At 32.5% G+C, this 24,568-nt stretch overlaps 4 protein-coding genes across 5 annotated transcripts; 1 reads left to right on the top strand and 3 right to left on the bottom strand.

Annotated features, from left to right (window-relative positions):
- Positions 1-1,416: 1,416 nt before the first annotated feature.
- On the bottom strand, positions 1,417-24,568 carry LOC112687993 (adhesive plaque matrix protein-like). Its single transcript, XM_025561004.1, is given in 8 exon segments — positions 1,417-1,958; positions 2,116-2,220; positions 7,775-8,215; positions 12,425-12,949; positions 13,076-13,223; positions 16,527-16,969; positions 23,508-23,987; positions 24,460-24,568. Coding segments are annotated over 8 exon segments (2,583 nt in total). The 5' UTR covers positions 24,472-24,568; the 3' UTR covers positions 1,417-1,529.
- LOC112687948 (cuticle protein 7-like) lies at positions 4,170-5,026 on the top strand. 2 transcript variants are annotated; one of them, XM_025560951.1, is made up of 2 exons: positions 4,170-4,281; positions 4,513-5,026. In XM_025560951.1, the coding sequence occupies exons 1-2, from the start codon at positions 4,270-4,272 to the stop codon at positions 4,909-4,911; spliced, it is 411 nt and encodes a 136-aa protein (XP_025416736.1). In that variant the 5' UTR covers positions 4,170-4,269; the 3' UTR covers positions 4,912-5,026. The 2 variants fall into 2 exon arrangements, with proteins under 2 accessions (XP_025416736.1, XP_025416734.1); XM_025560949.1 differs by having other exon boundaries at positions 4,193-4,281; positions 4,498-5,026.
- On the bottom strand, positions 7,615-8,588 carry LOC112687944 (cuticle protein 7-like). Its single transcript, XM_025560946.1, has 2 exons — positions 8,479-8,588; positions 7,615-8,215 (listed from the first exon to the last, which is right to left on the bottom strand). The coding sequence occupies exons 1-2, from the start codon at positions 8,488-8,490 to the stop codon at positions 7,766-7,768; spliced, it is 462 nt and encodes a 153-aa protein (XP_025416731.1). The 5' UTR covers positions 8,491-8,588; the 3' UTR covers positions 7,615-7,765.
- On the bottom strand, positions 16,251-17,564 carry LOC112687946 (cuticle protein 7-like). Its single transcript, XM_025560947.1, has 2 exons — positions 17,469-17,564; positions 16,251-16,969 (listed from the first exon to the last, which is right to left on the bottom strand). The coding sequence occupies exons 1-2, from the start codon at positions 17,478-17,480 to the stop codon at positions 16,523-16,525; spliced, it is 459 nt and encodes a 152-aa protein (XP_025416732.1). The 5' UTR covers positions 17,481-17,564; the 3' UTR covers positions 16,251-16,522.

The following is a 24,568-nucleotide window of genomic DNA, read 5'->3' as shown; positions in this document are numbered from 1 at the left end:
ACGCCATACTCTAATTGATACCAGTTGGACTCTTTCGAGGCTCCTTCGCGGTGCTCGCTGTGGAAGTCATTGAACACGTGCTCGATCAAAGCCTCCGTCAACAAAAAAGGCACCACCGAAGATAGCGTCATCATAATCGTGATTACATGAATAGCAAAAGATATCAACTGAATACAACATGCTCGTCTAATACAAGGGATCGGTGAATATTAAGATGGAATACTAATTCAGGTTCACCTTAGCCGTGGCCATGATTGCCGATAGTTTTGCATTCTTTGAACAAATCGAGTACCTACCTGGGCCATTAGCATAACGAGACAATTGTCCGTTGCCCGATATTCTTCTACATCGCATTGCAGTGAATCAGTGAATCAGTGATTTAATTAAATGGTTCTCTCATTCCTCAGTGTCAGTTGGCCGATTTCGACTGCGCACTATAGGAAATTTACAAAAGTAACAGTTCATATTATCAGCTACTGTGAATATAAAATTTTTTCCAAAAATTACCTGAATAAAAGTAAATTTAGAAAAAGCAGTATAACGTTATCAATTTATATGTATTTGAAAAATATGTGACATTTATATTGTATTATTTATATTAAGTTATAAAAACAAAATCAGTTTTGTTAATTATTTTTTCTTGATGCTTATTCATCAATTAGATTAGAATATGCAGAAGCTTTGATGTATACGCAAGCAGCTTTTGTTGTAATTTTTATTTGTTTTTAATATTTGTTATTTATTGACCCATTTGTTTCAAACGATTGTTGAACATTATAGTCGACGGCTTTCAATTATTTACTGTAATAGCAATTGTTTATATGAATTACTATTATAATACTGCTGTATATTGTAATGCGTATCAATCGAATATTCGTATTGGCTAAAAAAAAATGTATACATTTATATGATATATTAATTACTGGAATTACTTATTACAATAAATTACATGAATACTTCAATGGTTTAGTGTATTGTGAATTATCGGTACGCATAACATGGTTACGATGTAACGGTATCTTTTTATCGGTCACGGAATCTTCACAACTCATACATATGCTGTCCATTGACTAGCTGCAGGCATAACGATTTAATGACCAGAGGAAGTATGATTTAACAGAAACGTAGTGTGTTAAGGTGATTACGCAATAACGAGAATAATACAGATGCGGTGTAAAAAGCGATCTATATGGATTGTACGCCGGGAAGAAGGAGTGTGGGCCAAGAACCTAGAGAATTAACATTATTTTTACACCTTATCATTGAAACATCAGTGGTCATCGATTGTGTACTTGGTGGCTCGACTACGTGGTTGGAACCATCAAAGTCTACCGGATTAAAATAATGCCGTTGGTGAACATAATATTGTACCCTGGTACAATGGACAGATAAAGAAAAAAAAGAAATACAATATCATTTACATTGAGCAATAAAATATTTATTTATAAAATAAATAGATTATTAAAATGCTTAAAAAGTAGGAAAACCGGTACTGTTGAACAAATGCGTTTCGCGTTCGGGCGAAACGGCTAAAGCGCTTGAATGATGGATGGTGAGGGGATATGGGATGAAACAAATTAATATGGTCTGTAAGCCGGAGCTGCGTAAGCTGGGGCAGGGTAAGCAGGGTAGGCGGCTTTGTAGGCTGGTGCGCTGTACGAGGCTTTGTATCCTGGTCCTTCGATTTTCTTGACCTCAGCGTTGAATCCGTTGTGATCATCGGCGGTGTACTCGACCACACGGGTGGAACCATCGGCTTCGAGCAAGCTGTAAGATCCCTTGACGTAACCGTGTCCGTCGCTGTATTCTTGTTGGCTCTTGACGTCGTAGGTATGCGGGTCGTTTACGGAGTACTCAAATTTGTACGGGGCCGGGGCGTACGCGGGTTCCGGAGCGTAGGCCTTCGGTGCGACGTATTGACCGAGGGTGGCGGACGCGCAAGCAGCGATGAAAAATACCTGTGAATCGAAATGTTTGGGTTAAAATACTGAATAACCAAGGGTCGAGTTGAACCATTATAGTTAGTTAATCTATACGGTTTTTTTTTAAATTCTATCAATTGTCAATATCGTATAATGGCAAATTCTATTCGGTTTTGTTCTCTACGCATCATACCTTAGCGATCATTTTGTTGTATTTGATGTGATGTGACGCGATGGAGATGATTATTTTGTACGGTAGTTGTCTTTCGGATTGAACGCTGCAACTGATGACTACTGCTCATGCCGATGCAGTATTTAAATCGAAATCCATAGGTGTAACCCTTTACCCTCTCCGAACAGCTCGACTCCCGTATTTAATCACACCGTACGGTTCTATATTATTGTTTCTGCAGTGTTACCCATCTAGAAACATTATTGGTGTTATTTTATTTACTCTGTGTTCTTATTCATTAATTATTGTGAAATAAATAAATTATTAATAATGATTAGTGAAAGTCATTAATAATTTGAAATAATTATAATATGTATTATATAAAATTATTACGTAGACAATTATTTAAGAACATAATATGAATACTATATATTATAGTTTACACCCAGTGACCTTATCTTTAAAATAATTCCAATTTATTTAAATATTTTTAAAAGAAATATTCTAATATAAAAATAAAGAAAGTTTGATGTTAAAAGATCAATAAGGTTATAAATACATTTTTGTTATAACTATTAAAAAAACGGATGTACATGATGGAAAAATAATAAATATATATTAATCATTTTTGAGGCAAATTTGAAACTTTTTTTTATGATTAATATTAGCGTTAACGATGGTAAAAATTAATTTTAAGTTTCATTTTACAAAAATATAATTAAATTAATTTGTTTGTAATATTTATTGCATAGGAACAAAACTAGAACTTTATTAGTTATTGTCACATCAACTTTTCATATTCAAGATTTTTAATAAAAATCAAACTATGTGGAGCAATTAATATTATATTAGAACAAATACAAACAAAAGAAAATATATTATCATATAAAATAGTTTGAAGAAGAAAAAATATTTCAATATATTTAATCAAAAATTTAAAATAGTACACATAATTTATAAGCTGGAGGCGTAGAAATACATTTTCATCATAATTTACTAATAATTTTTATCATTTTGACGTATTATTATTAAATTTAATATATGAGAGCATGATAATAAAATTGATCGTGGTATATAATTATCCATGGTTGCCAAAATATGTTTTTGATTGATATCGTAAATTATTAAGAATGAAATTTCCCTGCACAAATATTTACCATAAATCAATAAAAATATTAATATTTAAATAACAACAAAATATGTTTTAATATTCTTGTATATTTCATTTTAATTAAATTAAAATATGAAAACTATTAAACGAGTATAAAAGCTTTCAAAAATAAATATATATATATTTTTTTTTTGATGAAAAATAATTTAGTTTATTTACAAGTATTGTTTTTATAAAATTCTAAATGACTTCATACTATCCTTTGGATACTATATGGCGATACTTGGAAATACATGTAAAATCACTCCTATACACCCATATATTGTATTTAATAGTATTTTATTACATTTTCTTTTCAAACAATTTTTTTCAGGTTTTTTTAATATTTTTGTGAATAAATATTTATATAAAATAAACAAATAATAATAAATAATTTATAAGATTTTAGTTTACACAATTGCCAAATCATTTTTATTTTTTAAAATATCCGTAAAGAAGATTTAAAATTTAAAACAAACACATTTAAACAGTTATCACGTACATTACCTCTTAATCAATTGATTCGCGTTATTTTTACTTATTCCTATATTTAATATAATTTACAAGTATTATATACATATAAAATACATATATTACAAAAATATTCCATACATTTATGAAAGAAATTAATTCTACCGCAAAAAAAAATGCGTGACTGTTTCACTCGGAACCGTGAATTTAGTGTGTGTGCTAACAAATTATTATGTAAAAATGTGCGATAAATAAAAGTTGAATATCAAAGATTTACACAATTTGTTTTCATAGTGATTCTAAAGTTTACAATATATAATGCATTTTATTTAATTCTTTGGCAAAGTGTCTAAGTAAGTAATATTATTGAACTACTTTGTACAACCGGTTCAAGACAGTAAAAGGTAAATTCAGGGAACAGTATGTATTTGGAAGGGATAGCAAACTTCTGCTCTTCAATATAAATACCGTGACAATGAGTAAGACACCAGTGCTCATTATTTTGTTGAAAATCAACAGAATCAAATAGTGCTAAACACATCAAGTCGTCCGAAATGGCCGCAAAAGTAAGACTGAAAAATCTATTATACGTTATTATATTTCACTTGTAAACGGTATTCGATCATCTTAGTAAATTTCTCTGTCGAAATGCGGTCATTAGTTATTAGAGCTTTTGTATCTGTAGACCCTTCAACAGAGGGTATATGATGAGCGGACGTGATCGACGACACGTTTTTACGACGTGCATACCATATAACTGTGAATTTAATTTCAGCGATCAGGGTATTTTGTTTCAGCTGATCGTCCTCGTCGCTTGCGCAACCTTTGCTATGTCCCAGTACGCCGCACCTGCCTACAAGCCCGTGGCCTACCCGTCAGCGCTCGCTTACCCGGAGCCCAAGGCATACGCGCCCGAACCCGCCTACCCGCCGATCCCGTATAGCTTCGAGTACTCCGTGAACGACCCGAGCACGTACGACGTGAAAAGCCAAGCTGAGTACAGCGACGGCAAGACGGTGAAGGGATACTACAGCCTGGTCGAGGCTGACGGCACCAAGAGGATCGTCGAGTACACCGCCGACGACTACGGTTTCAACGCCGAAGTCAAGAAAGAAGGCTCTCCATCTTACGCACCCGCCGCACCCGTCTACAAGCCCGCGCCAGCGTACAAACCGGCCCCGTACAAGGCATACTAATGTCATAAATAATTTACTATCAAATCGAATCCTCGTCATCGCCATCATATCTATAAGCTGTGTTCTGTCTTCGATGTATTTATTTTATAAATAAATAGATTATCATAAAATTCAACGATATGCACTTTTTATTTGCATTTTTTTTATCTTTATAACGCGTGTTACTTACATAACATTGGTTAACATTTTATGTAGAATAATTTTTACACGCAGGTCGTGTAAATACTAAAACGTTTCGAATGATCATTGCATTAATAATAACAATAATTCAAAGGCACTTTTATAATAAAATGACCTCCTAGAAAACATTGTCATGAATATTATTTGACATATCAATAACTATATTTTTATAGAGAAATTTATGATTAATGTTACAAAAGTAATGGTGTAGTTGACAATTTGGTATTAAAAACGGTAACATTAAATGATCGTTTATATATATATATACATATGTATCTTTAAAACGTCATTCAAACTATTTAATGTTTTAGATATTAAAGCTATTTAATGTATGTACGTCAGTATTTTTATACCTCTATAGGTTATCAAAATACGGGGATAGTAATATCCGTAGAAAACATTAGTAATCAAATTTTAGACCCATTATTAAGGTTGTTCCACAAATAGTTCATTACCACAAACTTGAATTTGAAGGATATTATAAAATTTACATAATTATGTGTGGCATGTGCAATGTTATTACATAAAGCCTCTATTCGTGTTACCCATTTATCTTTCTGGTTTTTTAGTCGATTGTGTGCATTGTACATAATTTGTCTGACCTATAGTCGTATTTTTTTTTTTTATCTTGCACTAATTTTAATTTAATACCAAATTTTATGATATAAAATTTTTTACATTATCTCATCAGTTATATTTTGCGTAAATTATCTGAACGATGTTATAACACTTTTCTCTAATTAACAGCGCCTTTTTTTTAATTACCTTTTCACTTTTGATGTTTAAAAATATACTTATCCAATTAAAACCCATTTAAAATATTAATATTTATTGGAAATTTCTAATAATCGATGACATATCATAATTATTGTACTACTGACTCCATAAATTTGAATGAAAAGTTTGACTGTTTATAATATATTTGTTGTGAATTTTTCAAAACACTGATACAATATAAAACAAATGGGTTTAATGTGTAAACTGAAGAACTAATACAGTTTTAATTACAAATTTAAAACACAAATTTACTAAAAATATTTTCAGTGACGGTCAACATATGACTATTCGAAAATCAAGAAAGTTCTTTATATTTTTCTATAATTGTACTACGAAGTCAGAAAAGCCTTATTTATATCACTGATAATTTATTTTCACGAGAATAATTGAACCCACTTAAAATCTCAATACTGAAAAACCGCATAGAAATAAATAGACAAAGCTTACAATATAAATTTATATTCGTTTTACATCGAGTATGTGATAACAAAACACATTCACCATGATCAGTTGAAATATTTAAATTAAAAAAATAAAAATAAAAATGTTTAAACTCATATACCTTATAGATCGAACATAGATCAAATTCGCTTTGTTGAATTTAATATTCCCCACATTCATAAAATGTATGTTTATATTTAATATCTATACACCACATCAAATAATTGTATAGAGTACATAATTAATACATTTTAGCAAGCATGACAAAATTTCACCCATGTTAATTACTGTATAATCATAATTTCAAATATTATTTATTATTTCAACAATGCGTAATAATATATAGATGTACAATATAAAATAAGTATATCGAATAATATCTAACTGGATGGATTTGAAAGAATCCATAAATCATGTACATAATTTATAGCAACGATTTTATTCGTGCTAAGTGCAAAAAAATAAAATAAATAAAAAAATGTAAAGTGCTTATTGAGGCTGTTGCAGTCCAACTTTGAAATTGAGCATATGGTAGAATATAGGCCACTAACATTATCCATTCAAGCAGAATTCACTTTCGGTTAGATAAAACCGGTAAATAAGTACATTGACCAAAAAGCAAAGCAAGGATTGAGTTTATGAGAAGTGTAGCAACACACGTGTTCTTAACCTTGAATAATATCAAAATAGTTTCGAATTCTCAAGTTCAAGTAAAATTAATTTATATTATTAAATTATATATTCTTCTACGTTTTACAAATTGTCAAAAATGTCACACTTCATTTTCTAATTCAAATAATTTTTAACCCATTTCAAAAATGTACCTAAAAGGTCTTTCAGAAGACCTTATTATTTAGTCTTCAAATTAAATTTTATTACTATGTGCTGAATTTAATCAAAAAGTTATAATTTTACTTAAATAAAACGGTAACCATTTAAAATTGTTTGATTTATAATTTTTTTAATTTAATTCATTATGGATTTTTTTAATTTCTATCCAGTTGTTCAAAAAATTGCCTTGTAGAAACTAATAATTTAATAGTAGTATCGTAATAAAATTATATCATACTTTGTGTATTATTTTATGTACCTATTATTCATAGTAAATTTGATAAAGTATTATTTTTCTTAATAATAATTGGTTATAAGGGAAACAATACAGGTTGTACGGTGGTAGATATTAATAATCGATGTTATAATATGCTTAGGTAATAAGTGTCAAGATTTAGAATCACATCGTGCAAACGTAGTATAAAAATAGGTGTTATTTTGCACAAACAATAAAAATTAAAAAACACGATAATATACATTTAAAATAATTTATTGTTTAACAATTGCATGAATGAATCGAGATGATATTTAAACAGAGAGATGGAGAGCTGTTTTTTATTTCTACAACGAAATATTCAGCTGGCAATGGCAAGAAGTGTGTAGAAATCTGAACGACGACAAATCATTAGTATGCCTTGTATGGGGCTGGTTTGTAAGCAGGGGCCGAATAAGACGGTGCTGGGTAAGCAGCGGGTGCTGGGTAGGCGGGGGCGGCTTTGTAGGCTGGTGCGCTGTACGGGGCCTTGTATCCTGCTTCAATTTTCTTAACGTCAGCGTTGAAACCGTTGTGGTCGTCGGCGGTGTACTCGACCACACGGGTGGAGCCATCGGCTTCCAAAAGGCTGTAAGATCCCTTGACGTAACCGTTGCCGTCGCTGTATTCCTGTTGGCTCTTGACGTCGTAGGTGTGCGGATCGTTTACGGAGTACTCGAAGTTGTACGGGGCCGGTGCATAAGCAGGTTCCGGAGCGTAAACCTTTGGTGCGGCGTAAGCGGGCGCGGAGTAAGCTGGCTTGTAGGCCGGGGCAGCGTATTGGGCGAGTGTGGTGGCCACGCAGGCGGCGAAAATGATCATCTGCAATACATTAACGATTTTAGCGGTATCCTATCGATGAACGATGACGGAACGTGTTCACAAACTATCATAATTTGATTATTCAGGGTGTGCCGTGAAGGTATGAACGTTATTAGTACACCTAACATTAGAATGTTCAAACTATCGCGGGACACCCTGATGATCATATACGCGTGGTGTTATTCTTACGAATCATACCACTTTTGGCAGTACATAAGTCAGGCTGTTTACGGTTATCCGATTAAATTTTAATCTTATCTTACCTTAGCGGCCATTTTATTCGTTTGTTTTCGAACGGTGCTGTGTGTGCTCGGTAATGTTCTCTCTACTGCAACTGATGACTTTTTCCTCTCGATCCTCCGTATTTATGTTGAACGTTTACCGAAATCGCATCCCTTCCAGTCACACAATTCGCGTATTCGCAATCGTTTTCATTGTTCGATAACCGGTCGCAATATACATTACGAGTATATTGTATTATGTTTCATGTTTTTCGCATATTCGTTGGCCGCGGCGTTACCACCCCTCTCCGCCGAGCGCTGTACTTTCGTTGGGTGTGATATTATGCAGATCGATATTACACTCTTTATACGATATCGTAATAATAATTAGCAGGTGCATATTTTAACGCTGAAATGGTCAATGTGTCTGTTGTGTGTTGAGATTAATTACTGTTACAGTAATCTGGAGTTTGAAACATTTACATACAATATGTGGTTTGAATAAAAATAACGGACCTTATTAAGTCGGTCGCCCAAAGCAATAATAATTATTTTGAGACATTCTTGCGTTTGACAGCTAACTGGAACATAATTATTGTTAATTTTTTGTCATTTTAAAGTATATTGTTACTATATTTTATTTTTCATTTGGAAAATATCTTTACGCCAGGAAAAAATTTTTTAATATACTATTACGGACTCATAAATTAAAATAATATTCCATAAAAATTGTTAAATATTATGGATACTCATAAACTTTTATTCAGGTGTGATTGAAATTAAGTAGTATTTTAAGTGTTTTTACTATTTACATTGTAAGTTATGTTATTAAGAAAGTGCACTTGTTATGAATGGAAAGCACGCACGTAAAATCTGCAGTGACTTAAACGTGGTTGGTTAAAATTTATGATTATTTCATTGAACTTTGAGGGAGTTTGAGTGAATCATATTTTTACCATAAATCAACTTGACCGGTTTGATACGATTGGATACGAATAATGCTACATCCTAATGATTGTACGTAGTCGCTTTATCGTATGTTCAAAATGAATTTCGTTAATTATAACACTTTTTATTGTAGGTCATGTAAATAATTATAGTCGAATGAATTAATTAATATTAATTTATATGGTGTATATTATGTCATCGATCTCTCGTATTTTTAATTGTTGCAGAACATATATGTGGGTTTTGGTATAGCAAAAATACAAGTAGTACATATTTTTTTCTTATATTTGTAAAATGAAATATTTTTTTCATAAATAAATTACAAATGTATGCTCTAATTCACATACACCTAAATCAATGTTTATTAAATTAATAAGGGATTTTAATTGAAATTGCTGAATTACATGAATTACATTTTTTTCCTCTGTATTTAAATGTAGGAATTATGTTTGATGGTCAAACTTAACTATGATAAAGCTTTGAATTATATAAACAAACTATTAAAAAGTTATAACAGTAAATATTGTCAGGTATAATATAGAATTTTTAGTGGTTATGTAATTAATTAAGTAAATTTAATAAAATTACAATTCGAAAACTAAAAGTTGAAAACATTTTTTTTTACGTATGCATTGATTGATTTTTATAGTAACATTTTAAGACCTAAATTTATTTTATTTTTTATTTTAATTAATTTCATTACCTTGTCGTTTTTATTTCTAGTACAATAAATATTCTATTACTTATTTTCAAAGAATTTAAAAGATGTATTGTAACTATACAATATTTGAATAAATAATAATTAACTAATTTGTTGTATATCTTAAAATAAAATTCGATAAACGTTTAAGTATGTGGATTCAAAAATTTAATTTATTCTTCAACATAAATATATATGTAACAAATATAAATAATATTATTTTATTTCTATTTTATTTTATTTATTGGAAGAATATTTATCAGTTATTAAAATCTATTAAAAATATTAATTGATGTTTAATCAGTCAATTATTATAGAAGTTCATACTTTTTTTCATTTCTATAATACTTTATCATTAAAAGTCCTAGACTAAAAAGTTTTTTTATCATAAATTAGAACGACGTTATTGAGTGTAAATACTTATATGATTATACATTTTATGTAGTGACAGGATTACGAGCAAAATGATACATTATGCGTTTTGTGATGTAATAATAATATATACATATACAATTATTAATATTCCAATATTTTAGTAGTAATACCTACATGTATTATAATATAGTATATGTATTATCAGTATACATATTATGTTTAGTAACTTAATATGACTAAAAATTTAAATAGTACTTTTAATCATAGTGCTGTTTTCAGGACTGGCTCAAGGTATAGGCAAGCTAGGCACCTGCCCAGAGCGGCACTTTAGTAGGGGTGGCATTTTCAAAATTGACTCGTACATTATTTTTAATTCTGTCGGTGTTTTATAAGAAAAATATTTAAATTAATTTATTCGTTAAAATCACTTACCTATATAATAAAATAATATTGTTTAAAATTATTTTATTACTTTATATTACGGCTTACGTAGGGCATTTTCAATTATTCCAAAAATAAAAATAACCACACAATCACTTCCACGATTTCCGACAGTCGCGATAGTGATGGGTTTTGAGTAATAATTATATAGATCATTTTTTAGTCATTTTAAGTATAATTTTATATATAAAATAAGAAATTAAAATTGTTTTAATGTAGATATGTCACATAAAAAATAGAGGGAGGGGATAAGTTAGAATAAGAGCTCAATTTTTAAATTTTAGAGGCGGAAATATTTGATTTTGCCTATTGCACTATTTTTGCTTTGGCCGGCTCTAGCTGTTTAATTTTGTATTGAAATAATATGGGCTTGAACGATAGAGTACCTCTTAAAATTGTTTACTTGTACAGTGAAATCTGTGTGACGAGATATTTACATTGAATATTGTCATAAGTTGAATCGAACAAATTCAAATGACATTGATACGTGTTCTTACCCTATAAAATAAGATTTTAATGGGCATTTATTTTTAAGTACGTGCCCATCGCTAATAATATTATTCATTGTGCGCTGTTCAATAAAATGCATTGTTACTAGTAAAGTGCAAATCGAGAATTGAATAATTTTCCATTACAATAATCTTTCATGAACTGTACTGGTATTCACGTCTTGAATGTTAGCATATTCGAGTTTGGCAAATTCTCATGTGAAGTTACATTCCGCGATTCGCTTATTTTCCTAAATGCATAATATATTTATAATATATATATATATATACTACGAGATATCAGTAACTGAGCAATTTATATCTTTAAGATAATTTTTTTATTACAATCAATTTAATCAATTGGTATTAAGAGTATGTGATCGTCGTTCCGCCTAGAAAGTGAAACCATGGTAGGTCAAGTTCAAACCGGTGACTGTGCGTTCAGTAGTCTTATCCTGCTCGAACACAAGGCAAATACGAGTATATTGGTATTTACAAAGGACTGATTATTATTGACCAAAATGGTAAAATATTTTCAATTCACCATTATGAAATATAATATATTGATTAGTTAAAACATGTCTTCATATTTAGCCTAAATTTTCATTAACAAACACAATCAGCTTACAAGGCGAAATATAATATATATATATATGATCATATGACACCTACTAAGTATAAATTATTATATGTATATTTGCTACAATAAAAAAGTATAATAGTACAGATTATTCTGTTACCCTAAAAAATATTAACTATCAATTAGGTCATGTTGTTATTTGACGTACTCGTATACTTATACTAGACATGATAAATCTTCAAAAAGGGTTAAAAATACAATGGATATTAACGTATTGAATAAAAACACAAATTTCATTAAAGTTTTTAAATAATTTATTTTTTTTTCAACAGTTGAATAAATTAAACGTGTTCAGATGAAGTATGAGAGAAGAGAAAAGCTGATTTTCATGAAGAAAATTCAACTCGGTAACAAGTGTGAAAGTTGGAATGAATCGATTGACGATTCATTTTATTAGTATGCCTTGTATGGGGCTGGCTTGTAAGCTGGGGCGGAGTAAGATGGTGCAGAGTAAGCTGGTGCAGAGTATGCTGGTGCAGAGTATGCTGGTGCGGAGTACGCTGGTGCGGAGTAAGCGGGCTTGTAAGCCGGGGCGGAGTAGGACGGTGCGGAGTACGCTGGCTTGTAAGCCGGGGCGGAGTACGGTGCCTTGTATCCTGATCCTTCGATTTTCTTGACGTCAGCGTTGAAACCGTAAGAGTCAGCGGTGTAGTCGACGACGCGGGTGGAACCGTCGGCTTCGACGAGGCTGTAAGATCCCTTGACGTTGCCGTATCCGTCGCTGGATTCTTGTTGGCTGTGGATGTCGTAGGTGTGTGGGTCGTTTACGGCGTATTCGAAGCTGTATGGGGCCGGAGCGTAAGCGGGTTCCGGAGCGTAAGCCTTTGGTGCGGCGTAAGCGGGCGCGGAGTAAGCTGGTTTGTAGGCCGGGGCGGCGTATTGGGCGAGTGTGGTGGCCACGCAGGCGGCGAAAATGATCATCTGAAATAATAATTTTTATCGTCAAAAATCAAAAATACCAACAGTTGAATAAAGTCGATGGACCACTCGGTGATTGTATACGATTCACGAGTTTTTATCTAAAGCGAAATAAAAATAAACAAATACCTTGGCGGCCATTTTAAGAGTGTTGTTTATGATATTCAACTTGATCAAATGAACACGAATAAATAACTGATGATTGTTTTCATCGACCGCAAAGTATTTATACAGATTTACAAACGTAATATTTTCCCTCTTAAATTTCAACACGACCGAATATTAACCATTCATAGTAGACCGGTTGCGGATAATATAGTTCAATATTTCGACCAATGAAGTATAATTATCCAATGTTATTATATTTCTGATATAACTTACAGTATGTTTTGAAAGTAAAAAGTAAAGGTATAATAATTAGTTGCTATACATTCCGACAGACCATGTCGTGCAATACATATTTTATATTTTTACATTTTATAAATAAACTATATTTTTTTAATCATGTTTTGCCAGTTTTATCTTTTGATAAATAAATTAATAATTTTACTAAATTTCACGTTCAAAATAACTTAAATGAATACATAAAATATTATTTATAAAATTATCCTGTTCAATATAATTTCAATACTGTATAGATAATAAATATAAACAAAATAGAATACAAAATTACTACTAAAACAGAATGTATTGTATAGTTTTGTTTTTTGTTTTATTCAGAATGTTTTATTTTATACGAGTGAAAAACGTAATATATATAAATTTTTGGTTGTTTACAACAAAACTTATTCGATCGCTTCAAGTTTATCAAGAAATCAATGTACGCTTATGTATTTAATCATAATATTGTAAAAAATCCATTTATATTTAAATATACATTAAAGTCAGTATACATTAAAATTCAATGTTAAGCGATTATGACATTGGTTTTTATTTGCAACACTCTTATACCGAATCGATATATGAGTAAGGTTTGTTCTGTAGGTTAGTAAAATGTGAACAATAGACAATATGTGTATGAGATAAATTTAATATTTTGCTGAGTTAATTACTATTTATATTCTTAAAACTGTGCAAGTTATAATTCATCTCGTAAATAATAATATTTATCCAGTTTTACGACCTGTATTTTAATGATACATATTTGCTTACAAAGTCATACCGTAATGTTTACGATTATATTCTAGAATTATAAATGAAATATCATTATTATTTTTTTCTCTAGATTCACCAAGTATTTCATTTAATCAAAATTATACAATACCAATGCTATAATTAATTATTTAGACAAATAAACGGTTTTTAATGAGTACTTTCTAAATAACTGTTTAAACTGTAATGCATTTTATTTCATAAACTATACTTGGACCGAGGACGAGGGAGGTACAGTACGATTTAATTATTTTTTTGTTTTGTATTATATTTCTATGTAAAATATTTGTTTTTCTTATCATATAAAAATTAACAGTTGTAAAAAAGTTTATAAAATAATATAATTCATTTCTTATTAATGATAATATATTGGTTATATTGATTTCATTAAATTAACTACGAATAACATTATATTATCTAACCATATACCCAATATAATTATTTAATTTATCTAATGTATTTTATATTTATCGATAACTTGTACATTAATAAATAACAAAACACAATAGGTAAAATAATAAATTAAGAAATCGAAAAAGAAAATAGGGGTTAACCCAGGTGATAGGTTAGTGGTTTATTTTGTAGATAAAATCGTTTGTACACGAGACAATTTTGAATGTGGTTTTCTGGTAGGACGTGATGTGAATACTTGTAAAAGTAAGGAAAATCAATGCGACCAGAAAATTATTAGTAGATAAAAGTAATATTAAAGGAATTTCTGCGGTCAGACTGTAATGGTTTATATATGATCATACTACATACATGTATATTGTAGTAGCGTTAATGATATAAGGTGCTATGAGCTGAAATTATTATTAATATATAAAAATATAGTTTCTATATTACGTAAAAGTTAATATTATTTTATACAGAAATCTATATATTTATGGACTTAGCAATGGTTATTATATACTTACAGAATAAATTTAACTATCATGTACAATAAATACAGTTAAATTTTGTTTTTTTTACTTCACTATAGTCAAATTTGATTTGTATTTTAAGTGCAAATATTTTAAAGTCAGTTTTATATGTTGTAAACCATTAATAAATATTAAATTGAATCTGAAAACGAAACCTATATTTTAAATCGAATAGTTTGTATTCGATTTTATCCTACGTATTATTATGCGCGATAATTGTAACCTACAAAAATGTTTAAAACTTAAAAAAACAAACCTAAGTTTAATATAGTTTGATTTTTATAGTGTATAAAATATGTGTAATCCACATCACACGCGCGACCTTTCTCATACGTTACCTACATAAGTAATGTACTTTTGGAAGATATATTTCTGTAATAAATTATGTAAAATATGTTATCAAGGGTACATATGCAGATTCGTTATAAGATAATACACGACAAAGCAAAATAACATGCCTCTGAGATGAACAATTACAATTTTATTACGGGGAATACTAATGTCATTTGGTTATTATTACTATGATTTGTTTTATTTATTTGTTTTTATCGCTTGTTATAGCATCGTTACAAAATGTTATTCGTACGCGTATGAAGTGTGGGTGCTCACATAACACAATTCGATAACAATAGGTTTTTTTCAACGTGACCGTAATAGTCTGAGGATCATTATTTACACGATTTTCATTGAAGAAAATCGTTTCTCTAAAACATGCAAATTATTATATTGTTTACGTACCTATTATGATGTTTATGCGCTTGTCGCTTGTTTAATCAACTACATTTAAGTGTTCAACAGACGATTACCAATAAAACATTTCCCGATCAGTTCGGTTTTCCCGCGGTGCGTTCTAACGATTATAAAACAACGGTGTTCTGATCGCGCATAACGATATTATTATTATACAGAGTAGTCGTGACCGTTCCATAATTAATATATGCCGGACGGCTGAACACAATATCGCTTTTCCGCAGCAGACACGCGTTTGTGTCATGTCCGTGTCACCGCGATTCAGTTTCATTTCCGACGTCTGTTCAACGAAGAAAAAGCTATATTATGTTTAGCCGCTTGGTATATTTATATGAGGATATACCAAATACGTTGACTTAAGTATTGTGCGAGGGCGGTGGTGCAATAATACGCGAACCGTAGGGCCGAGCACGTAAAACGAAATAAAAAAAATAAAATAATATCACGAATATTATATATTGTACACGAATACATACATATATAGGTTTCTATTACATTATTATGATCGTGGTTTATTTACAATGCAATCAGTGTTACAACAACACGCCATCGTAGGATGATAAAATAATGTGAATATACGACTACTGTGTTTTTGTACACTGGCGTGATCAATAAAAAACATATGTACAGAAATCATGAGATAAATAAAAATATGACTGGTGTATCTGGTGTCAAGGACAGCAAACCAAATTCTGCGGCACCGGGACTCTATAAGGACTAGAACCATTTTCGTCCCTGTTCAATACGGCTTTTACGGTGCTGGTTTGTAGGTGGTTGGCGTGTATGCTGCTCCTTCCTTCTTGACGACGGCGTTGAAACCGTTGTAGTCGTCGGCGGTGTACTCTACGGTACGGGTGGAACCATCCGGCTCGACTAGGCTGTAGAAGCCTTTCACGTTGCCGTTACCATCGCTGGACTCGGCCTGGCTTTTGACATCGTACGTAGACGGATCGTTTACGCTGTACTCAAAGTTGTACGGAGTCGGTGCGGATGCCGGCTCCTGGGCGTAAGTCTTCGAAACGTATACAGGTGCGGGGGCGTAAGCCTTTGCCGTGTACACCGGGGCTGAATAGGCTGCGTACGAAGGAGCCGTAGGGTAGGCAGGTACGACAGAGTAGCTGGCTGGGATTGCGGTGTAGGCAGGGACCGCAGAGTACTGAGCCAGGGTGGACATCACGCAGGTGGCAAAAAATATCGACTGAAATCAAATACGTTAGAAATGTTATTATTAATAACATTACGTTGCGCACGTGGGTTATTATTTTTTACAATAAAGTGGTTACAAGTCGTGGAGGACACAATGACCCGATAATAATATCCTTACGATACGATATTAACATCGAGATAGCTCGACGCATGTTATATAAATATGCTTTCCAATATAATATTCGGCTTGTTTTCTCCCCAGAGTTCGGTTTTTTCATACATCTTTTTTCCTCTCTGGTCCCGTTACAGATCGATAAATAGATCACTCCGTTAACCAACAAACGCGATGCGTTTTACACATGCATCTGGATGGATATAGATTTGATCTTTAATCCAATAGTACAATATACCCATCGAGCAGAATATGCGATTATTAATTATTATTATTCACGTTCGCGAGTATGAATTATATAAGTAATTCATACATACTTAAAATTATTTTAAAAAACAGAGAAATTAACACCAATTACAAAAAACATAGTGTACTTTACCTTAACGAACATCGTGTTGTGTAATTTATTTTCACTAGTGATTTCGGATGTGTACGAACAATTATGAGAACTGTAACTGGCAAATGGTCTCTGATGACTCCGTATTTATGTCGATTGTTTACACGTGGTTTTATCCCTCCAGACTTTTATTTCTACATAATAACGAACCGGTCGTACCATATAGGACTTTTATCATACACACATATTATTTCATAGATATAGTATAAAACTAGGCAATCTTATATAAATGCATTAAATTAAATAAAATACGTGACAGGTATCGAACACAATAGATATGAAAAATTACTGTAGTAATATGTATATATTTAATTCTTAATAATATGCACACCTTAATGCCTGTTAATTTTTAAATAAATAATATTCTTGAATTATATTTGGTAGATTTGTTTACAAATATCACATTTATTTCTAGTAAATATAATATTTTGTAAAAAAAAAATTATATAATGTTTAACTATAAAAAATGTTTTCGTACTTAGAAAACAATTTTCCGTGGATGATACCGTATCGGCTTTCGCTGGACGTTAATGAGTCCGTATCGGCTCCGGGTGGTATTCCTTGCCGACCGTCGAATGGCCGTATTGCGTCCGGTTTCGATAACGAATTTTTTAATAGCTAGTTAATCGCATATATAGTTATATGAAATTAAAAATTACTATCCCCTGGAAATGTGGGTTGATATGTCAGGTTCAGACGATCGCACCACAAACTGCTACGAATCTTTCCACGCAAAATGTAATGCTGAGTTCACGTCTACTCATTCTAATATTTTCAATTTCATGGACATTTTTAAACAGATACAGGCTGACACGTATATAAAGCTCCGCAACACGAATATTAGGAAAAAAGCTAATAACCAGCAAAAGATTTGTAGTGTTATTCAGAAGAAGAAATTACCAGAGCGGAATACGTAAAAAAAGTTTCCTTCAAGTTTAAACCACAAGTTTTTTAATTTTTTACCATACTTAAGTTAAAATTACTTTTAAAACTCAAAAAAAAAAAATTTAAGTCAACACAATTTTTTAAGTCTATTAAACTCTTTTTTTAAAAAAACACTATTTTTATTTTAAACGCCAAAAACATTTTTAACCATGCCTACAGAGAATTTCTTCTCACCGTAGCCAACCCTCAGCCTATAAATGGGAACGAGAATGTTGTTGATTGGGAGCGGATACGTCCATACCACTGGCATCAGATCGGAGCTGACACGGCAACCTTTAATTGAAAGGAGGAAGCCTAAACGGACAAATGAAAGCTGATGCGGATATTTCCTTTTCCGTAGATATGTATTTTTATGAAGTATATCCATCAATATGGATGAGCTTTAACAAAAAAATCAGCGACTTAGACTTTGTTCAGTCATATAAATTTAAAAAATGTTCTTAATAATTTAAAATATTAGAAATTTAAAGAGTCCATAGGCTAATTATATTTAATAATATCTGTCATATAATCAACATGAAATTATAATAATGAAGACTATACAAGGTCGGGAATAATTGAGTGAAAATAAGTTTAATTTGACAATAATTATAGATTTAGTTAAAATGGTTGTGTAAAATTAGTTGCTAAAACATGAATCATATAATTTACTTATTAATACTAAAAATATGTACATAGGTAAAATAGTATTTTTTTTTCCAGCCCATATTTTTAAGGTTTCGTTAAATATTAATTTACATAATAATAAACGAGATAATTTGAAATAACGTATGAATAATTATGAACAATTTAGAATTCTTCAATAAAATATGTAAATAAAAATTCCTATTATTCGCATAAATGACACTAATCCAGGCATGTGTATAGTACATTTCAATTAATAAATATGCTAATAATTTTATACAAAATGTAGTAGTATAAGCTTAATTAATTTGTTGAAAATAATAAAAGAGTAAAAAATCAATACGTCAAAATTGTGGGAAATGTAGTGATTTTAAACTCATTTTGCTAACTATTGAATTATGTTTAAACTTTTATTGAAAAATAATTTTTTCTAAGAAAACAAAAAGTCATCAAATAATTGATGAGGATAAAAATAATATTATTGAAGCTTTATTGTGTTTTTGGGAAAATCGATTTGAAAAAAAAAAAATATAACCACGCCAACTTTTCCGATTATAAATTACATAACTCAATCACTAGTTACTCAATTATACATCATAATAAGTTGTAAAACGTACATTATATGCCGTGTTTAAGTCGTAAATCTTGATTTGTGGTTTCGTATTGAAAAGAAATTTCGTTTCAATTTTTGATTTATAGCAGATCAACATATTGGTAAAATGTGAATATTTTTATAATATTTTGTCGTTGCCGCTGCGTTTAAAAGAGTGCGGACTGTTTTGCGGGCGAAATGAAATGTTGTCAGTACACTGTGTGTATGTTACACCTCCGTTTGTTTTATGGAGCAGTTCACGCCCCGCGATTGTCACTCGGGGCAATATTTCTTTGCGCGTGTGTTAATTGAATTTTAAAAGCACTAAGAGTACCACCCAATGCGGCAGCAAAAGCGTTATTCGTGTTATGATAAAACAGACAAAAAATCAAAGCGTAATGAGTTTTCAAGCCGGTCGTTATGATATTTAATATATTCGTAGTACGATAAGGTATCGACTACGATCGATAATGTAGTATTACGGTGACATATTACTATAGTTTACGCCCTACATAATATACCGGTTATGCGTCAATCATATTTTACCGTTACTTTTTTTTTTTTTTTTAGGAAAAAATAAACAAATAAATGAAATAAAATAGAAAATATAACAACATTTCGACGATCCGGCGGCAGAACGAACAATATAACAATAATTGTGCGTACGTCCTAAGCGCGTGCTCGAATGAATGCAACGAGTGCATTCGTACGGATTCGCCATTGTGCAATTTTAACAGTACGCGAACGAATATCGAATGCTACAATAAACATTGGGCAATATTGTCGCGGGTTTTGTTCGTAAACGGGTGGGCGATCCGACGTCGCAGGTAGGCCGCAGGTTTCTACGTCGTAAACGGGTAGGTGGTTGAAAAACATATAGCCGGTGTCATACTGACGGGCTCGTGAAAATACTCGAGCTGGGTCCGCGCTGCGCCGTGTCGTGTAATGTTACCGTACCGAGTACTTTTTAAAATTGGTCATATCAATGTATACCACGAACGCGTTTCTTTATTAGCTATGCATTTCAAATCTTGGTCGCGTGTTACATAATTTTACCTATTGAAATCCGTTCAAACGCTGAACGAAAACAACTTTGCCGTAATGTGTGGTCACTCCTGTGACGTACGATGAATGCCGTTAATACAGTACGGTATAACCTAAACGTGACTCCGTAACAGGGCCGTTGAAAGGGAGAACCAATAGACGCCGCCGACGCCCCGGGCGTGATTCCTGAGAGGTCGCAAAAACGAAAAATTCGCATTTTACGTTAAAAATTGCAACGACCAGTGTTGTATGTTTTATTAACAAAAAACTTTCATCGTCCTTTTATCGTATTCATCGAAACAATCGTTGGAAATGTACACTAATAAGGTCGTATTTTGAATTTTTGCCCCGGGCACAAATTTGGTTCCCACGGTACTACTCATTAGTTCAGCCGATCGAATGTAATAATTATATACGTATACGAACCCGTAAGCCGTACTGCCGGCGATACGTTGATGGGCTCGCAAAAACACTCGGTAAACGTAAATGTAAAGCAATCGAACACGGCCGTCGACCGTCAACTGCTGTTGCCAACCCTCTCCGAGTCAAACCGTATCGTTCGGACGCGAAGACCGGATCAGATCGGAAAAGCTATACTAGCCACCGTTTGCGCGTTCCGCGTCCGACACCGTTTCGGTTTCATCCACGAGCCTTTCAGGGTTGGAAACAGCGAACGGAAAGACATCTCTGGACCCCCCGGTACAAATATTAATTGCTCTTGACCGACGAGTGACTGGTCTGTGAGCTGTTCAGTCGCGAAGAGAATTTCGGACGCATGTTAAAAACCATGGCTTAACGGAAAAATACAAGTACAATAATGATTTTTTTAAAAAAAATTAAAAATTAATGCAACAATACAACAAATTGGTAGATAACTTTCTGGTTACAATATCGAAACTCAAATCACGTTACCGATTCGACACGCGAATATAATATAAACGCATCACATAATCAATCGTATGTTAAAACCCCTATCCTAATTTCATATCTCGCCAACAACAGTTATTCCGAAATGTTATAAGTATAGATATTTTAGTTATAATAGTAAATTAATAAATATCAGTTTGTTTAAAATCCAATCAGCTGATGATATAATACAATCGATTGATGCTACTTTACGGTTAATAAACGGTTTAAAAAAAAAAACATATTTTAAAACCGATTTGGGTTTATGGGTCTCTACTAATGATTCTTAAGCTGAATAAACTAGTATTCATATATGGTATGCTTAAATTCAACATGACTTCATTTTCATCCAAATAAATCAAATCTTATTGTACTTGCTGATAGTAAATAACATTCACTTTCAAGCCACACTATCTATAAAATAATATTTGATTTTGAAGGTGTAGCACATTATTTTTTTAATAGAGCCTTTAGATCATTATTATTTTTTACATTTTTACGGTTTTCAAAGTATTTTTAAACACGATTTTCTTAAATTTCATATTTTGCTTATGAATTTGAATATTTAATTTGACAAGTTATTTATTGTTGTATATACGTAAGTTTTTGAAAACTTAACAAGAGCGGATAAAATTTTACAACGAACTAAAATTTATCGTTGGATTAATAAATATAGTTAAACCATAAAGCTAATTATTCATTCTTATTGCTTTCGCAAACATTACATTTTATTAAATTCATAGAGGCAACTAAGATAGAAAATGTAGAGTAATATAGGATTTTACTCTTTAACATCGATTCCCTTTAGTCTATACCAGGAGTGGTCAATGAACGACTTGCCTTGAATAATTTTGCAGCACATGAGTTTATTACGTTTTTATAAAATATATTTACTTTTGTGCAAAAATGTCCTATATCGCGATTTTACGTTTTTATTTTTTTAATGAAAATGTTATATTTTCTTCGAAAATAAAATTCATCAAACACGAATCACGCTCGAACATAAAATATGAAAACCTGCAAAATACGAATATTACAATGTGCATACACAAATGTATGCATTGTCGAAAATTTGCAAAAGTATATTCATTGTTTTAAATTTTAACACAAAAATTGATTTTTATCGGTTCCAATCGTACATGAGAACGTATACACAAATATGTATGTGACCATTGAGATTGTAGTGCATTCCTAAAGCGGTCTACAAGATCATTCGGGAGCGTTGAATGCGTAAGATATAAATAAATAATACGAATTACGACATTATTCATTATGGTACTTTGATTATGATACCGTGTTACGTACGCTTATTGAGCACGGTTTTAAATTACATTGCTCGTAACAATAATATACTTAACTTCAACAAGTTGTTTGTTTTTGTAGTGACCAATCGACCAGCTTTAACGAGTACAAAAAACATTTAAGTATTAGCGTTTTAAATACCGTTGTATACGCATAACGTCAGACTGTTTCAACAAACACCAATGCTGCGATTGATTACGTTTTTAAACACGGTAAACATTTTGGTCAACAACGGTACGTCCAAGCGGTAGAGCGAACACAACGTCACTATACGTTATTGTGTTTGTTCGGATCGTGTTCGGGATCGAGACGAACTGTGGATCGTACTGCTGTCGAAACGGTACAAAGGACCGGGTAGGCACGACACAAGATCAATGAAAACAACGTCACGTTCAATAAATATAAATCGATATATATTTACACAATAAATACATTAGCCGTACCCATTGTCTTATATATACATATGGCAATAACGTATGACTTTGCGACCGTGGGGGTTCAATATGAACGCCACGCGGTGCCGAGGTACACGAAGAGAAGTGGATAGAAATGGTGACGAAGAGAAGAGCGTTGTGGTGGTGGTATTGAAATCGGAGCTAAGCTAGTTAGTAGGCTGGCTTGTAAGCTGGCTTGTAGGCCGGTGCTGAGTAAGCCGGTGCTGGGTAAGCCGGTGCTGCGTATGCGGGTGCGGAGTAAGCGGGTTTGTAGGCCGGGGCGGAGTAAGATGGAGCGGAGTATGCTGGCTTGTAGGCCGGGGCGGCGTATCCACCTTCCTTCTTGACGACGGCGTTGAAACCGTTGTAGTCGTCGGCGGTGTACTCAACGGTACGGGTGGAACCGTCGGGTTCGACCAGGCTGTAAGATCCCTTGACGTAACCGTTGCCGTCGCTGTACTCCTGTTGGCTCTTGACGTCGTAGGTGTACGGGTCGTTTACGGAGTATTCGAAGTTGTACGGGGCCGGTGCGTAAGCGGGTTCCGGAGCGTAGGCCTTTGGTGCGGCGTAAGCGGGCGCGGAGTAAGCTGGTTTGTAGGCCGGGGCGGCGTATTGGGAGAGGGCGGTGGCCACGCAGGCGGCGACGATGATCAACTGAAAATGATAAAAAAAAAAAAAACGGTTTTAGTGATATTAACTAAAGTGATAGTACTATCAGTAGATACTACAGTGATAGTAACTCGTTACGATATCATTGATCATTATCGCTGTTGTGTTGGAAAAAATAAAAAAAAATCCTAGGGGGTGGTGCGCGCGATACGTATCGTTCTTAACGGTCGACCACGGTGTCGAAGCAGGAACGTCTCGTTACGTGTTTTCGTCTTGAGCTCTACGTTCGATACGTACGACGAAACGTTCGTCCCATTATTACTACCACTGTTTATCTATTTCTTCGTAAAACGATAAACTTTCGACGAGAACACGACATACACGAGAATAAAATGTTGTCCGCGCTGAACGGTAATCTAACAGAGTGGAAATGTTGAAAAAATACTGGTAAACTTAAAAAAAAAAAAAATTCTCTCCGGACAGTGCGCATCGCTGTAATAATAAAAGGTTCTCTTACCTTGGCGGCCATTTTTGCGAGTGTGTTTCTGGTGAGATACTGGACACTGGAGTAAACGGAATGGACTGAGTAACGTTCGGACGGCGCCGGCCGTATTTATGCGAAAACT

The sequence above is a fragment of the Sipha flava genome, unplaced genomic scaffold (genome assembly GCF_003268045.1).
Source record: "Sipha flava isolate LNK unplaced genomic scaffold, YSA_version1 36_pilon_pilon, whole genome shotgun sequence".
Lineage (NCBI taxonomy): Eukaryota > Metazoa > Arthropoda > Insecta > Hemiptera > Aphididae > Sipha > Sipha flava.
The sequence above is the reverse complement of the archived record's forward strand: the minus strand, read 5'-3'. Positions and strand labels throughout refer to the sequence as shown.